This window comes from Montipora foliosa, chromosome 1 (genome assembly GCF_036669935.1).
Source record: "Montipora foliosa isolate CH-2021 chromosome 1, ASM3666993v2, whole genome shotgun sequence".
NCBI lineage: Eukaryota > Metazoa > Cnidaria > Anthozoa > Scleractinia > Acroporidae > Montipora > Montipora foliosa.
Window position 1 is genome coordinate 17,351,466 of NC_090869.1, and position 17,500 is coordinate 17,368,965.

Consider the following 17,500-nt stretch of genomic DNA (forward strand, 5'->3'; position numbering starts at 1 on the left):
TTTTGGTAGCCTGATGGCGAGGAGAGAGCTTCAGCATAAGTCTGCTGCGCGTACTGTCCACTGTTTCAATCAATTGCTATGTCCTAAGAACTCTTTGCACTCCAAAATAGCTCGCCACGTAGGTCTTCGCTGTACGTCCCGTGGCAAAGCATTCACTTCATATCTCTGCACTACTGTCCATACTACCTTTCCGCAATTGCGTCGAATCCGTGAAACAGTATATAGCAGTGAAGGCAGAGAACTAGGGGGAGCGGAGAGACATGACTCCTTGTCCTAGAAACCAGAATACCACTAACTTCCCCTGAAAAAAATATGACGATTAAGTATTCCTCACGCCATTGACGTACTTACGAAAATTGCCCATCTCTGTTACAGACAAATATTTTTTAGCGATGAACTCCAAACTCTTAAATTAGGTCACAATATAATATTGAAATTCTGAACCCCATAGACCAACAGATTCCCACAGGATGCGTGATTCCAGAGTTTAACTGTAGGTTTCTTAACCATTAGTCAATTCGGATAACTCAATGTTGTACCCGATTCAAATCTCTCGGGGATAACATTATTTGTGTGTTGAATTTTGCATGACAATGAAGAATTCACATTTAAATGATATGGAAATACTTGGAACAAAACGTTTTATTTCCCCAAAAAAATTGAATTGGGTACAACATAGTACATTGAGTTAGCCGAATTGAATTGGTCTATAAGATCTCAAAAGTACAAATTTAACACCAACCACTGTGTGAGATCGACTAAGAACAATCCCTCTTCTTCCTGTGCAACTTGTGAAAGCTCTAGAAACGAGAAACAAACTCCAAAGAAGACCATTTCATATCACATCATCGCAGATCACACTTGAAATTCCTTTTCGACGTCCACGCGTCTGTCGGTGCAGTCAAAGAAGGCTGTTTATATTATGTCAGCGTGAACTATTATCATCGATTTCCGCGTCGTGTAAAACAAGTTTTTCATCCAATCGGCTGAAGAGAGACGAAAACAATTTTCTGTAGAACCTTTAGTCATTATAGCGTCATGGAGTGGTTTATAAATACGTCAAGCCAACGAGCTATCTATTCGGAGGGAAGTTGGAAGACGTGAATAATAGGCTGTAACGCAGCTTTCCCTGGGACGTGTTAAACAAACAGCGCCTTTTTGTCGCGCGAAACTGACTTATATTTTGTAGCGCGGGAAATACAAATGCCTGCACCTCTGATAGAAAAAAAAAACTTTAAATTAAGTTTACGGTCGTCCGCGATGACACACGAGAAGGCGAAGACTAAAAAATGACTTCTAACAATGCATCAATTTTTCTTTTGTGCGTAGTGTCAACCAGAGGTGTCAAAAAATTACACCCAGGCAGTTGCGTGACCACTCCATGTTCAGATACACCCGTGCTGTAGTATTCTCCGACGCTAAGGGTCCATTATGTATCCTTTGACCCTCATTACTGTACTGTGTATATGCTTCGGAACCCGAAGCCTGGCACGAACTAAAAAGAGAGTACTTGTTTTGGGAGGCGATGGGATGCTTGGTAGTGAAACAGTTGCTAGATTGAAGCTTCGTGGGCATGATATCACGATTCTGCATCGAGGAAACTGGTACTGGGACTCATCGACTCGAATAAAACCCTGGGTGGACTTTGTTAGGTGTGATCGGGACAGGTTTAACGAATGTGCTGATGAACTGGCCGATAATGCGAAGGTAAAAGGTGTATTTGATGCAGTGATTGACTTCAGTGGCTACAGAGCAAGCCAAGTCAAGGTAAACAGACCCTCTTTGTTTCTTCCTTCATTCGTGTACCAATTCACTTTAGTCTGGATATGAGCAAGAAAGTGTTTCAGATCGGAATCTCAACTCCAGGTGTATTGATTTGATGTTTCGTAGTTATTTTGGGGCAAAATAGGGAAAATGTGTATGTAGTGCGTTTACCGCATTTTCCACGCAATTGATACCTCAGACGCTAAAAATGCCTTTCGTGACGTTTCCGGTTTAGGAGAACAAAGTAATGTGTTTTTAAAGTTACTTGTCACAGAAGTAAATCAATAATTAAACGAAGTAACCCAGCTTTCGAGTAACTACTATTCTGGAACATTCCCAAATGGTAAACTAGATGAACGGAAATCTGCTATGAGTTTTTTCCTTTTAAGCCGGCCTTCGAAACACCCACAGCGCAGTTCGCGCGGGCCGGACGAAAGCTTGTCTATAAATTGAACAAGACGCTAATCGGAACATTACGGAGGCCCTCCCAGGGGCTTTGGGGAACAAGGAAACGTGGTTAATTGAACTAGGAACAGGATAACAATGTCAAAATAATTTAAGGGAACAAGGGAACAAAAACAATTTAGGAATCAAAAAGTTGGGATCAAGTTTGAAAGAAATCATGATCTGGGGAACAAGGGAACACAAGCAATTATTTGGAGGGAACAACGAGACTGTTTGTCTGCTCAACCCAAATAAAGTTTCACATTTAAGGGGTTAGCATTCCTTGCCAACGACGAGCAGTTTCGCCGCAGCGCCGGTTACAACCCCCGTATCAGCTGGGACCAGGTTGACCTAGAACTCTTTACCGTCACATTCTCTGGCCTTGCTAAGCCATACTGTCTTGTCTGCTCCAGCCCCTACCACAGCCAAGCCGGGTGCTCCAACGCGGACCGGGAACACAAGGCCCCAGCCTAGAAATCCGGTCAACCGGTTTTCCGACTGCTCCACCAGCGCCTGTCTGTTGTTCCCACACGTTGCCGCCGCTGCCGGTTCGCTTCCGATTCCATTCTCAACCAAACAGCACCTTAAGCAGCACCACGAAGATCAGCCAGCGTCACCACAACTCCTCCAGTGCTAGCGACAGGAGCAAGCGATAAAGTGAAGCTTCTCGCTGAGAACTCTTCCCCCACCGTAAATACCCCTATGAATAGGCTTTTATAGATTGTCCTAGTGAAAGTAGCGTATTATGCTACTAGCAGTGCCCATTTTTTGCCCAAATTATGCTAATTCTTCCGAATTATGCCACTTATTTTTAAAATTATTCTTTTTGCAAAATAAGCGAAGCAAGTCCTAAAACCGTATCACGACCTTGTAGCAATCCTTTTTGGTGTCACAAGCTCCTCTTGCATTGTATTTTGCTGCCTTTGTCTTAAATTAAGACAACGGTACCTAGCTATAATTGCTGGTTCTGGTATGGTCTCTAACTGCAAGTTATCGGGGCGGCGTGGCTGACGTCATTTGGCAAACATGCAAATGAGAGGTACTGTGACCAACCGCATCTGGCAACTTCCGGTCCCGTCATCTCGTGCCAGACTGCTAGCTTCCTTGGGAGGCTCTCTCTCCGTTACCAAACCGCGAATGCGGCTCAAACATTGAACAAAAATGGTCTCAGGATTATTAATATAACGATCATGCTAGCAGTGCTACTATTTAAAATTAGCGAAAATTATGCTACTTTCTTCAAATTATGCCAAAAATTATGCTAGCACAATCTATAAAAGCATACCTATTAACGTAGATATTTTAGAAAACGAACTTTCGAGTCATCCTGATCGCACTTTCGTAGTTACGCTACTTAATTCTCTTCGTTTTGGTGCACATATCGGCTACACAGGCCCTCATAAGCCCAGGGTTTACCGTAATCTTAAATCCGCCACGCAACATCCCGACGTCGTCAATTCAAATCTCGTCAAGGAAATAAATCTGGGTCGGATAGCGGGTCCCTTTAGTTCCCCTCCCGTGGGCGTGGTACCTACGATACACTCCTCTGAATGGCGTACCATTTTTCACTTGTCTTACCAAGAAATCCTCAAGAATCCCTATACCTTCCAGTATGTACAGATGGACGATGCTATTCGTATTCTTGAGCAGGTATAAGCTTCGAATGGCGTGAACTTTTCCCAAAAGTCGAAGCCTGCTCTATCTGGTCTCCACGTCTCACCGGCAAACGCATACAATTCTGGTGCAACAACGAATCGGTGATGGCCATCACCAATTCAGGCTATTCAAAGGCTCCACGTATTAAGGACATTGTTAGGTTCCTGGTACTCATATCTATGAAGCACAATTTCTTTACTCGTGCGCGTCACGTACCTGGTGTAGTTAATGAAATCACTTACGCCCTCGCTCCCGCTTTTGAGGATACACGTTTCCGGGCAGTGGCCCTCCCCCCTCCCCCCCTCCCCCCAGGCCGAAAAAAACCCTTGCACCATCTCGTCTTCGCTCATGACCCTCTAAGGGATGCAGTCCAAACATACGCGATGTGGGGCCCATTCCAGCGTGGACAACAAACCGTACGTACAGCTCTGGTAAAAAAACTTGGCTCTCTACAATTTTGTCTTATGAACAGACTGATGTCCAATGCAGGGGATATCCTCGCCGCTTCGGAGGGAATGCTCATCTACTTTGCCTCGTACCTCGCAAGGACAGTTTAGCATAGTACCATCAAGTTGTCTCTTTCTGTATCCCTTTCTAAGTTGTCCCTTTCTGATCCGGTGATCTCCCCTTCACCGGTGTTCGCAGTTACCGCCATGCGCAATTCGTTTCTGGCCGACCGCTCACGCAGGCCGCTTTCCTTCTTTCAGTCGGGTCGTTTACTTACGAGGGCAATCGTCATTAACCTACTTAAGGACGCAGCTGGTCAAGTCGGCCGACCTGCCCTACAGGTCTCTCAAAGGGCTCAGTTTTCGCAACGGTGCGGCTTCTACCACGGCTGCCGCGAGCCTGCCAGATTGGCTAATTAAAGTTTTAGGCCGTTGGTCATCGGATTGCTACCATCTGTTTATCCGAATACCTAGCAATTTTTACTGCCCCGAGCACGGTCAGCCTTCCCTGTTAAAAGTCTACGTTTCGCAAGTTTCGCTTTTGGTAACTTTCGCTTGGGGGGATACATGCTCTGCACGTAGCAGTAGCGGTTAAGTCTCGCAGCGACTTCCCCAAGCTTTGTTCAGGGGCACCCAACGAATCTGTTCCTCACATTATCTGTTCCCCAGAGGAATCTTGCTGGCTGGCAAAAATACAGGTGTTTCGATGAGCTGGCTGGGAAATTTTGTTATTGATAGAGGTTTTGCCTGGGAATTACTGACTTTTTCTAGCATTTCAACCCGAGCTGGCTGTAGAAACTCTGAAGACTGAGGACGACTAAAAAAAAAAAAAAAAAGAACCCCTTTCCTCTCCCAGAGAGTAGTCACAAACATACGACGGCTGGTCAGAGTGATTGCGCTTGCGGAAAAAAAACCTGTTTTGTCCCGGTTTTGTCGCTTTTGTTCGGTCGCTTCGGATCGAGGGATTTGAAAGCGCGCGGAATTCCTGGCCTGGAAATAAATTTGATCAGCTGGCTGGGAAACCGACCAATTTTATCTAGCTGGCTGGGAAATTTCTTGTGTGTCTTGCTGGGAAAAAGGAACAGATAATGTTTTCCCAGCAACACTAAAAAACACTTGAAAATGCCTTAACAACATTTATTTTCATTAACTGGGGTATAATAATACATTTTACAACAAATTGGTCGTTGGGTGCCCCTGTTTGTTTTCAATTTGTGTCAATGTTACATCATGTATGCTCTTTATATGCCTCTATTCTTGTCCGATCCAGCACGTGCCGGCGGAGTCGGGTATGAGTGCTGGGAGAGAAGTAGGTTAGAGTTAGTTTTACTACCTACGCTCTTTCTATTTTAGCGTGATGCTGGTTGGAGGTTAAGCTCGTAGTGCCGTGGAGAGCTGCACTTTTAGATTGCCAAAAATGGCTTTTACCCTCCCACAACTTGTCCGATCCCGGCAGTGTGGTCTGCACGAGCACTGGAGAAATAGGTTTAGGCTTTTGTCACGTTAGGAAGTCGTCTGACACGCCGGACGCGGAGCGGTGTTCCCCCTTTACGCCAAATGTGTGTCTTTTGTTTTTTGACGTCTCAGTGATAATTGCAGTCGTCATAATCTAAGTAGAATCGGGAACTGTGATATCAACCACCATTTCATTTGGCAGGAAGTTAATCGGGTAAACCAGTCTTGTCTTGACATTTTTTGATAAAGCTAAATACGGTTGTCCTAAAGAACTTCAACATATACAAAAAAGCTCTTTAGAAAATTTGATAATCCTAGCCCTACCCCAGTTTGAAAACGGATATCGGCTAATATCTTTTAATTAACTTCGTCTCTAGCTTCTCCTCTCTGAGTAACCTGTGACCAGACTAAAACAAAGCGATCCCAGCAAAGAGCTGAACTGTGGAGGGGCCGCTGGGCCCATCCACCCCTCCCTTCCTGTCCGTATTTATAGCTAGGCGCCTTGCTAGTTGTTTTTTGTTTCTCCCCGTTCCCCCACTACGCGAATGCCACATGTACTAATTTCGAACGCTTTGACGTATGTACGTTTTCATTAATGTTGTCAGGACTTCCTGAAAAAGATGCGAAGCAAGATTCGACGGTACATTTACATCAGCACAGACTCAGTATACGAGGTCTGTAAGGAACCTTCCCACGAGGGACCCATACTTGAAGCGGATGCAGTTCGTCCAGAAGATCCAAAAGAAAGAGAGGAGTATGCCACAAGGGACCTCTACGGCAATAATAAACTAGAATGTAGGTCGCAGATAAATCTCGTTTCATTTTTCTGATCTTATGTGGTCTGTTCTTCTAACCACAAGAAATGGGAATTTGGAATTTTTAATTGGCGAATTTTTAATTGGCGGGTTAATCAATATTGTTACAGCAGTGTCATTATTCAGTCTTAACTGAAAGTTTTTGGAAAATTCGCTGTTATGTTAAACATGCGCGATGGTTCAACGCTTTGCAACACTAAGATTTGCCGATCAACTAATGCCGACCATGTGAGTGTCCATCTACTTGATAATAATAATAATAATAATAATAATAATAATAATAATAATAATAATAATAATAATAATAATATTATTATTATTATTATTATTATTATTATTAACCAACGTCAATTTTTTTTTTAATTTCAATGCGAACAATATTAGCAAGTTCAAAGTTATTTTTAACTTCCTGTACAGAGTAGCGTCGGACATACGTAAAGTTTACTAAATTTGTATACTGGTACAAAATTAACTATTCCTTTGATTAATCTAATAAGTTTTTTTCTGTTTTGTTTTCAATTTTCTTTGAAGGTGAAGAAGCCATCAAGAGAGAACATGAACTATGGAATATACCTTACATAATTCTGCGACTTCCAGACGTCATCGGATTGCGCGACAACACCAATCGTTTCTGGAGCTATATAATGTGGCTTCGTTTTCACGACATAGTAGATTGGCCGATCGATCTTCCTCCGAGTCTTCACGACAAGCCGCTCAGCTTCGTCTTCGCTGAAGATGTGGCCAATCTCTTGATAGTTCTACCTGAATACGATGACGACAGCCTCTTCAACTTTGCGTACAACCTCGCGTTTCGTGAGACCGCCACGCTAGAACAACTGCTCCAAACCATGGCCAAACATCTTGGAATATCGGAAATTAAATTCGACAAGTCAAAGGAAGATGGAGTCCGTTATTACCCTTCTGTAAAGCGTGGTCCAGTAGACACTTCGATAGCGTTACACTACTTGAGATGGAATCCGCACCCACTTGACATCGGAATCAGGAAGACAGTACAATTTTACGAGTACGCAATGCGCTCTCCTGATTTTAAAGCCCAACGAAAAGCGATCCTCGACAAATTCAAGCCTCCAAGACACGCTTTCGGTGCCTTCAAGCAACGATTAAAGGAAATTTATGGCATTGATTATGATAGGGAAATTGTCAGGGATGAGTTATAACAAATATAATTGAATTTTTTCAGTAAAAGATGGAATTTTGTGAAGCATGTTAGGGTGGTTTACGATTGAGTTCCGCGAAAACGAAACTGGTGCTCGCTTTGGCAAGCATAATCAAAACAACCGATAATAGATGAGGCTCTTACAAGGGGCACATGACCCTTTGACCGGGGGAAACTGCGGCAAAGTGGCCTATGTTTGGAGGGCATTTTGGGTGTCATTTTAATTTCCCGTGGTAAACATTCCCGGATACGCCTAAAACATCACCCGAGGCACCTATATCCTTAGAAGTGTTCAGCTCCAGTAGTGGTTCAATACGCCAGGTATACACTAGTCCATTACAATGCTCTGCTTGACAACAAAACGTAACCACAAAGGAGAACCACTTTTCCTTGGCGGTTACATTTTCTACCTTTGTAAATAGCACGGTATAATAAAACCCAAGAGGAATGCACCGTATGATGATCCAGCATGGGAAATAACATTCACCTTGGGATATGTTGTAACCGCACTGATATCGCAAATTAATAAACGCGCGGGAGCAGGAGTCCATCAGTAGGAGCCTCCAACTGGCTTCCCTAAGTGAGGTAGCGTTTTTCCTGATCTATCTATTTTTCGAAATAAATTTTTTGAATTTGCCGCGCTAATTAAAGGTGTTGCCTGTTTGGTCCGCATGAAGGGGCGATTCAAGATGGCGGCCGAATGCGGAAAACAAGCCTCAAAGTTTTGAAAACGCCTCCCAGTTCCCTTATCCTCATTTTTTTGGCATCCATTCGCCAATTGTAGGTTAAACATCCCACGATCCATTGCAAACCTGAAGAAGTATAATCTCACGCGAATAGATAGTTGAGATTCGCTTTCTTCACCGCTTCAGTCCGCCATGTTTTTTTCTGAGTTTGCATCAGCGCTGATTGGCTACTGAATTGTTATTGACGTTTGCTATGACAACGAATGGCGTGAAAGTGGTTCTAAAAATAAATAGGTCAGAAAAAAAGCTTCTTCACAGAAACAAAATGGGAGATGGAGGTTCCTACTGATGGGCTCCTGGCGGGAGTGAATGATAATCATTGTCAAGAGAAAATAGAGTGGGAAGAGAGGGCATCCCGCATACATGCCCTTTTCCGTAGGAAAGCCCACGCTCAGACTTCGCGAAGTGACGCGAAACAAAATGGCAGAAGATGCGGAAAGCAAAATTGGTGTTCGTTTTGTCAACGAAACGACTACAAGAAGATTTTGACTAGAACTCTGTTTGCACAACAAGAATTTAAACAGAATCGCCTTTACTGGCTTGATTCAAAGCAATGGTCCAGTGATTCCAGTAAATACGAAAGTTGCAGGGAAGAAGAAGAAATCAGTGTTAGCGAAGAGGAGGAAATACAAACGGAAGAAATCTTTCAGAGGAAGCCATGGGAGATTTATTTGGGAGGTTTTATTCGCAACGCGCGAAGCAACTTTATCTGCGCAGAATGAAACCTTCTAAAAATAACTTGAGACATATAAAATCCTGAATGTCGTAGAGTTAGAGTTAAGTTTCCAAAATCCTGAATTCAAGATTTTGGAAGACCTAAATCTTGAATTCAGGATTTTGGCCGTCCAAAATCTTGAATTCAGGGTTTTGGAAACTTAACTCTAACTCTACGACATAACTCTATGAAAATAACTCTAAGAATAGCTGTCCCCGAAACTGAATTTTTCTTTTTCGAGTAAGGACCTCATTAGTACCGAATGAAATGCACAGGTTCTTGGATCTGATTTTCCTTGGCATTCCTTGGCAACACCCGATCGTCATTACAGAATATCTCGGTTTACAAGTTGCCTAAACCTTACAAAGCTACACTTTTGCCACGAATGATAACTCAATATCCTTGGCGGTGTTGTCAAAAGTGTTACCACAACTTTCGTAAATATACACACTCTGAAAATCGACTTTCAAACAACAGCTCCGCTTTTGACTGAATCATGTCTGCAGTGACAAGAGCGAAAACAGCCACTTCTGCTTCGTGCTGGGGGCCTTACCGCGATACGGCCTGCACCAGCTCCTCCTCGAAACGTGGCCACGGGGAGGGAAAACGGCGTCCCTCGTCGCGGGAGGCGCGGTGGCCTCATGGTTAGACTCATAAATATAACTATAAATATAAATGGGTACGGAAACCGGAGATAAGCATCGGCCTGATGGGCCTTCTTAGGCTCGTAACAGAGACAGACAGAGACTCGTCGCAATCGCCGACTCGAGGTGCTTGAGCAAACGAACTGAACCGTCAATAAACCATAGACCCTGTGCAAAAATGGCTGCCTTTAAATTATTCTTTTGTTCATATTCAAATTAGCCCAACTAACCTCGTTCGGGATAACAAATTCTTTAGAATTTTTGTCTCAAAAACGAGTTTAGTTGGGGCTATTTTGAATATGAACAAAAGAATAATTTAAAGGAAGCCATTTTTGCATAGGGTCTATAGGTCGCTCTGAAACTTGCTTCTACGCCGTCAAGGCGTTATTGTTCTGCGATACTTGAACTTAAGTTAAGCTTGATTTAACATGGCGTCCTGGGACTGTCTTCGGGCTCGCCTTGTTGTTTACAATAGTATTTTGCAGGATTATACTCGCAAAATTTGAAGTGGACGTGGCTTATCGGAATGTCGCGGTGCACCCACGCGATTGTCATTCGCTGGGCATGAAGTGAAGAGGCCGATACTTCGTTGACTAAGCTCCTCCCTTTGGCCTCCGCTCAGCACCATTTATCTTTAACTCGGTATCGGATATGGTGGAATGGATCCGATTGAGTAAGCATAATCTCTTAGAGCTGGAGCACCAACTAGATGATTTCATCACAGCCAGCCCTCCTTCCTCGCCGCAGTGTCTGCATAACCTTCAGACGGCTATGAAAGTGTGGCGAGATCTGGACCTGCCTCTCCATCCCAAAAAGTGCTCTTACTACATTTTAACATATAGTATCAAATACCCTGCGAGCAGTTGTTTCTCCTACGCTTCTCGAGAAAGAAACCACCACGAGCAACCCTTTGATTTTACATCGAGCATGTGCGAAGTACGTCACATCCCACGTGATGTATTTGACATTCCTTCTCCTTCGTCTTATTGCGCGGGAAATCACTACACTGCAGGCTCGCCCAAACGTAGCAGTCACGTAGCTCAACGTACGCGCTACGGTCAAAACAAGTTTACTAACTCGTTTTACCGGTTCAAATTCTTGGCGCTGGACGGCGGTTCACTCAAAGAAGCTAACGGTTGTTCGCAGTGGTTTCTCTCTCAGGGAAGCGTAGCAGAAACTGCTCGCAGGGTAAGTACCAAAATTTCGCACCTGAGAACGTATTTAAGATATTTTCCTCAATACGCATAAATATGGGTGAACTTTTTTTGAAACGACGAGGTACAAAGTGCTTGGGTTTTCGACAAGTCATTAAAAAACTGGCGAACGATTACAACGCAACAAAAGAAAGTGTCAGGTGTTGAGAAGACCTTGTTCGAGTTCTGTTCACATTCAGTCTCCTTATCAGCCCAAATGCAGAAACGTTAGAAGCTAAGTTAAACTATTCTTTTAATTTATTCCTTTATATTATACTGTACACTTAGACCAGCAGTTTACGGGTGAAACTAATGTGACTCGGGAAAGGAAAACTGGTTCGTGCGAAATGTTAAAATCACAGATACCAAAATTCTCGGTAACAGTACTGGGCGCAGTTGTTCGACAGCCTACTAACGATAATCCCGGATTAAAAATTAACCAAGGAGTTTATTTCTGTGCTTCCAAATTCTGTTCAACGCTGATATTCGGCAAAACTTTACATTAGAATAAGTCAATCTTGAAAAACAAAAATAAGCGAAAGAAACGTTCACCAAAAAGTTGAAAACATGAGACAAAAGTTTACGCTAATCCTGGATTAAGTTAATCGGCTTTCGAAAAACCGGGCCCAGACAACTAAGCAACTTCTTTTAAATTGCAATTAAAACCGACGAAACTACCAAAGTCCAATCGACTTGTAAAACACGTTGTATCTTTACTTTAATAGTTGGTACTCTAGAGGAAAATCTGTGGCTGCAAGCTCGTGATGACTCCAGGAGGTCCACTTTACCGACTTGGCTACGAGTTTGAAAGTTTTGGCCCAGTTGGTATGAACAAGAAACACTCAATGCTCTCATTCACACCTTCGACGAGTCTGAATAGTCTCCACAGTATAGACCTGTTTCACAATGGCGGCCAAATAGAAGATTCTTTTGTTTTAATGCTAATAAGAATATTCGTTTCAAAACGAGGGCGGTAGGTCTAATTAACATAGATACAAAAGAATGTAAAAGTGGTCTATACACCGTGGCTTTTTGACTATAACTACAAAGTCTTAAAGAGGTCTATAAACTTAGCCAAAATACAACGTTGCGCGTTCTGTATAGGATAAAGAAAATTTAGTCTGGGGAATATTTCCAGTATAACGGATCAAAAAATTTACATTAAACAACGCTGATCGAATGTATTCCAACGAATCATTGATCACTTAGAGTGGCATTCCATGGAAAGGGACTGGCACCAATCTTCGTTTGAACACATACAGTGCCTGCACTTTTGCTAAAGACCACTGACCAGCAGTGCTTGTGTTGAACAATAGATTGTGACGAGTCCTTTAGAACAGAAGACGTGATGAAGCCAGCACCGCTGCAGTTCACAACAATTTCTTCAGAAGCCAAACTTAAGAAATCAAAACAATCACTTAGGTAACGACAATCAACTTTTCAAATCGATAAATCTATTAAATTAATTAAAACCAATTACTTAAATTAAGAATTAATGACAAATTTACAAAATAAAAATTACTACTACATTTTTAAGCTTTCAGAAAATCTAAAAAAAATTAAAGCGCAATGAAAAGAATTTCTTTAATAACAAAGGAAATTCTGTCTTGCATATGAAATCATTACCCCTTGTTATTTATAGTACATTAAATTTTCAATTCTAAAGTGACAGCATCCCAAAACTGACAGTAATGCAATTGGTTGGATAAATGCACTAAACTATTTACTTTTTAGCTAGTTAAATCTTGCAAAACGTGGCAAAACATTTAAATATAATGACACATTCTTTCGTCGAGTCATGAGTAAGGATTACGTGCCATTCTTTCGGCGTGCCACTGTCAAGACGAATTGCGTGATGAATATCATAGTAATGTCTGTAAAAGAGGCTGGGTATATATCTTAGTAATTCGTTAACAATTTAAACTCTAATGTAAATTATATCGTGTCTTAAGTTTTCTCTTCTTGGAAGCCTAAAATTTCAAGAAACTCTTTGAGCACGCAACTCTCCAGTGACACTAAACTACCTTCGCGAAACACATCGAGGACAAAATTATCGACGATGGAACACTCGCCGCACTTGGATTATTAAGAGTTTTGGTGTGCGCAGGATTTCCACCGCTGGAATTTCAATATCAAGACTGCTCCTTTTCTCTCGCTTTTGCTTTCATCAACTGTCTCTGCTGCTGAATCTGTTTCTGTAAGAAGCTCAATGACTCACCATCGGCTTCATAATCATCATCATCTTCACCACCCTCACCTAGGACATTCTTTTTACTCAAATCGGGATCGGACAGCCCAGTCTTTCGTTCTGGACAGGGTGGTACTACAGACGACTTTCTGGCCGGTGGCATGGGAGCGCTTCTACTGCGCGCGGCGTGGCTCGCTAACGCCGCCAGTTGCGCCTGCTGGGCAGCAGTCGGGCGGCCAGATATGCTTTGACTTCTGCTGTAAATTGCTTTTGCTTTCTGATGCGGGGTAAATCCGCCGGAATTTTCTTGAATAGTCTCTGGATTAGACCGATGGTGATATCCCCCATGGCTAAAATACCCTGAATCGCTGCTGTTTAGCCTTCCCGGCGCAGGGGCATCGTTACCCGAGTGACTGCTCTGTGATGAAGTCTCACTGTCACTTCGTTTGTGAGCCATTCCATGGTAGTAAGGCATCATGGCCGAGGCCGATTCACTCATACAACGTGGTCGTGTGTTGCTCACGGCATAAGGAGTGGCATATTGAGGTCCCTGTCCTTCTTGACCCGCCACAATACAAGGGTGTCCAGGTATGGACGAAGGATACACTTGAGCGAGAGAAGCTGACGGTGATCTTTCTCCTGATGATGACGAATAACAGCCAGAGTCAGTGGATGTTGTCCAAGACGTTCTGTCACCTAAGGATTTCAAAAACAAAAACAGGACCGCATTAAAAAAAACAAAAAAACAAATACCACCCCGCTCACTACTACCTTAACTGTTTTACTAGTTAGGTTTGCAACAACAGACAGCAAAATGAGGGAATGCAAAGACAAACAGATGGCATTAAAGGCGGGAAAAAAGCGCACTAAAGCTGGTAGTCACAACTGGTCTGGCTTTCACTTGCATAGTGCAGTGAACCTAAATTTCCCAGCCACACTTCGAAGTTCCGCTGCAACGCAAAACCGAGGCAATCAGGCAACCACTATTAATTTCGACACACGATAGAAAACGGGAAAATATCACTAAAACGAAGGCGTGTAACAACACGGATATTCTAGTCACCTGGGTATGGAAAGGTCGGAACTGCTCCAGCGCAGGGTGGAGGGGGAGGCAGATCCCCCTGCAAATCTCCTGAACAGGCGGGAGACAACAGTGGTGTGGGCGGCTGAGGAAAGCTCTCCATCGACGGTGACCCAACGGAAGACCCCAGCGAAGACATCGAAGAGTGCGACGAGGTTGACGACACGCTGAAACTCGTGGAGCGTGAACACACTCGCGGCGGAGCCACTTTCTTAGGTGAAGTGGAGGGTGTCGTGGAGCCGGCGACCTTGGTTCGAGTATGACTGTGCTTAACAGAGAATGAGTAGTGTCGACTGAATGCATTGAAGTAAGGGTCTGTTTCTGAGGGAGGCGGGGGTGGTGGTGTGGTAGGAGGGTCACGTCCGATATGCAGCGGACTTGTCGCCCTGGTCAGGGTGGTTGTGGGACTTGGGGGTGGAGTCTGCAAGAAGCAAAAAGATCAAAAATTATGATGGATGAAAAAATTCAAGAATGAAGTGTGACAAGATGACCTAATCGATGTTTCTTTTGACTCGACTAACTTGAACGCTTAGGAGTCTCAACAAATTGATAAATGAGCAACAAAGCCGAATAAGTAATTGGCATAGAAACGTTAAGATTGCATATCGGCAAGTAACTTTTATCATATTTTAATTGCTTTTTTTTTTGAATACTTAAAAGGGGACATAGATTTTGAGTGGAATTAAGATGTTGTTAACCCATTTTAAAGGGGACATACAGTTTCTGAGTGAATGCACAGGTTAATGAAGTAAATAGTGGATAAGCATGTCACCTGGTCGTCAGGGTGATCTGAGAGCCTGAAGTCACGCACCAACTCCTCTCCAGCGAGTGGTAGGGTGGAAGGACTTACAGTCTGTTTGATGATGTCGGCCAGAATCGACTGCAGATGATCAATCTCGGACAGCATGGAAATCTCATGCTCCTGAAGAGGACACAAAACAACGAAGAAACATTCCGTTAATAATTATTATATACACCAATCTGATATGGAAGACGAGACCCAGTAGTAAAAGTATGCTCTCAAATACTGTTAACTCGAGGTGGATACAATTTTATACCTTTACGATTCCTTAGCACTTTTTTTCAGTGACCTTGAGCACTCTACAGGGCCTTCCATTAACCAACAATGACGATTGTTACCTTTTTTTACGCAGAGATGCCTCAAAGCACCACTGGCCAGGTCATTAATTTTATCTGGTTGAAAGGGATCAACCAAATCAAACCACCAAGGCGTAGGTGCTTTTCAAAGGTTCACTGCTCAAACTCACTGGATGGGTTCTTTGGTGAGCCAACCTTGATTTTTTTTCCCAAAACTATGTTTAAGGGTCATTTTAGTCCAAAAAACCTACCACAACTGGCCTGAAGCACGTTGCCAGAGTGCAGTATCTTGTTCTCTCCTCTACTAACACTTTTCTGAGATACTTTTTCTCTTGCTCTTCAAAGCCAGCTTGCTGGGCGTTGGCTTGCTATAAGTGAGAGAAATAACTTGACGTTGAAACACTTCCTTATTTATGGCAACAATCAGATGAAATTTGAAGGACCAAATCTGATGTCCTTCCTTTCAACTATAATTTTATTCTGGTCCGGATAGAGAGTTGAGGACATTTCAAGAAGTTGGCAAGGAATTCAAGTGTTTTCCAAGAAGTACTAAGGATCTCTAAAATCTTTTATCAAATTCAGAATTTAAAGAAAACTGCAAACGTAAATCGTGTGCACCCTACATAAAAGTCAAGGAGAGCTTTGAAACTAGTAAGCTACATGGGAAACCAAAAAGTGCCAGGCATTGGCCATATGGTATACCAGCTACATTTTGCAGTTTGAGAACTTCTGCTAGCTGTACTTCACAAGTGGAAAGAAAATCAAAGGGGGCAACTGTTGCCTTCTTTCTCAACAACCCTCAGTTTGTAGAGTAAATTTGTCAACACAAAACAAGGCAACCTTGTTGAATTCCCCTCCTTTCTTTGAGTTACGTGAAAATGTGAGCAATAAAGTAATTTAATGGTAATCAAACTGGCCCAACAAAAAAAAAAAAATTCAAAAAGGAAAGAAGTGACTAAAAAATGTACCTTTAAAGCTGAATCCAGCTTTTCTTGATGCTCTGATTTTCCTATGAATTGTTGAAAAAAAAAAAATAAATAAAGCCAACACTGAAATATCTATTTGGTAGGATGTAACAAAAATTGGCCAAAAACCCCTCCTTGATAAACTACTGTACTTTTCCCCTAAAAACCCAGTTCCTTTGAAAATTAATGTGCTACTTCAGTACCAGTTATCATGAGAAGGGTGTTATCAGTGCTGGAAATTAATAACTATGATAGTCATAGTGCAAGTTTTCTGTGGCATGACAAGCAGCTTGGGTGGACTATAATTCTACAAGACTTACCACTCAAGGTTAAACCCTGAGCAATTTTATGCAGGGCCCCTTTAATTTAATCCTGGCCAGGCTGGCCGAGGTTCCTTGGCACGCTTGACCAATTTTTGCCTGCAGCCAGCCGCGGCCAGTGCTAGTTGTATTGCAGGCCAAACTTAATTTTCTGGTTAAAATACCGGTAAATTTCTTGCAAGGCTTCGTTGACTTGCCAGTTTTGACCCTGGCCAGCCATGGCCTTTCCAAGCCATGCAGACCATTTGTTTTTTCGCTTTTCCTTTCCAATTTTGGCTTTGGCTAACCGCAGCGAGGCGAGGCGAGGCCAGGCCAGGCCAGGGCCAGCTGGGCCCTGTGGCTGCCACATCCCTGGTTTTTTTATCCCTTGGATAAGCCGGGCTCACCCCGACTTTAAGGCCAGGTTTGGCCGTGGCCTACCACGGTATGGCTGGGTTCCTGATGCAAGGGCGCTGCCCACAAAATGGTAAATAAGCACTCCCGTTGTCAACTCCATCAGAATTAACAATTAACTGCACTTAACAACTGTCTTGCTTTGGCCAGTGTGAATTTCTAAGTGCCTTTAAGTGTGCGATCAAAAACTTACATCTGAATGTTGTGAGGAAGAGAAGACTTAAGAATTTTATGTCTGACATGTCAAGTGCTAAAAAAATCAACCAACAGAGAAAGACCCTACACTAATCTGAGTTTACATGACTTGTGTGAGTTGTGCTGTACTGCCTGTATGCATCAAGTTTCAATTGTAAACTGTGCTCACCTAACTCACCTTTTTTAACCTTCTTTTGCCACTTGT

The 17,500-nt window shown here is 42.9% G+C and overlaps 2 protein-coding genes across 5 annotated transcripts in view; one reads left to right on the top strand and one right to left on the bottom strand.

The window, feature by feature from the left end:
- The first annotated feature begins 1,431 nt into the window (after nt 1-1,431).
- LOC137991800 (uncharacterized) lies at nt 1,432-9,234 on the top strand. The gene is made up of 3 exons (XM_068836842.1): nt 1,432-1,767; nt 6,371-6,560; nt 7,112-9,234. Exons 1-3 carry the CDS (start codon nt 1,432-1,434, stop codon nt 7,756-7,758), a joined length of 1,173 nt encoding a protein of 390 aa, XP_068692943.1. The 3' UTR covers nt 7,759-9,234.
- A 2,057-nt stretch (nt 9,235-11,291) lies between these two features.
- LOC137991487 (protein MTSS 2-like) overlaps nt 11,292-17,500 on the bottom strand; it is a 29,076-nt gene continuing 22,867 nt past the window's right edge. For all 4 annotated transcript variants that reach the window (XM_068836567.1, XM_068836573.1, XM_068836575.1 and 1 more), the window contains exons 7-12: nt 17,474-17,500; nt 16,391-16,431; nt 15,674-15,790; nt 15,097-15,246; nt 14,307-14,745; nt 11,292-13,939 (exon numbers count right to left, since the gene is read on the bottom strand). The exon at nt 17,474-17,500 is cut by the window's right edge and continues 48 nt beyond it. In XM_068836567.1, coding sequence (XP_068692668.1) covers nt 13,188-13,939; nt 14,307-14,745; nt 15,097-15,246; nt 15,674-15,790; nt 16,391-16,431; nt 17,474-17,500 — 1,526 coding nt within the window. In that variant the 3' untranslated portion in view covers nt 11,292-13,187. The remainder of the gene's footprint in view (nt 13,940-14,306; nt 14,746-15,096; nt 15,247-15,673; nt 15,791-16,390; nt 16,432-17,473) is intronic.

Coding starts and splice junctions, on each gene's coding strand:
- LOC137991800 (XM_068836842.1), top strand. CDS start 1,432: ATGTATCCTTTGACCCTCATTACTGTACTGTGTATATGCTTCGGAACC. Junction 1,768..6,370: donor ACAGAGCAAGCCAAGTCAAG/GTAAACAGACCC, acceptor TAATGTTGTCAG/GACTTCCTGAAAAAGATGCG. Junction 6,561..7,111: donor CGGCAATAATAAACTAGAAT/GTAGGTCGCAGA, acceptor TTTTCTTTGAAG/GTGAAGAAGCCATCAAGAGA.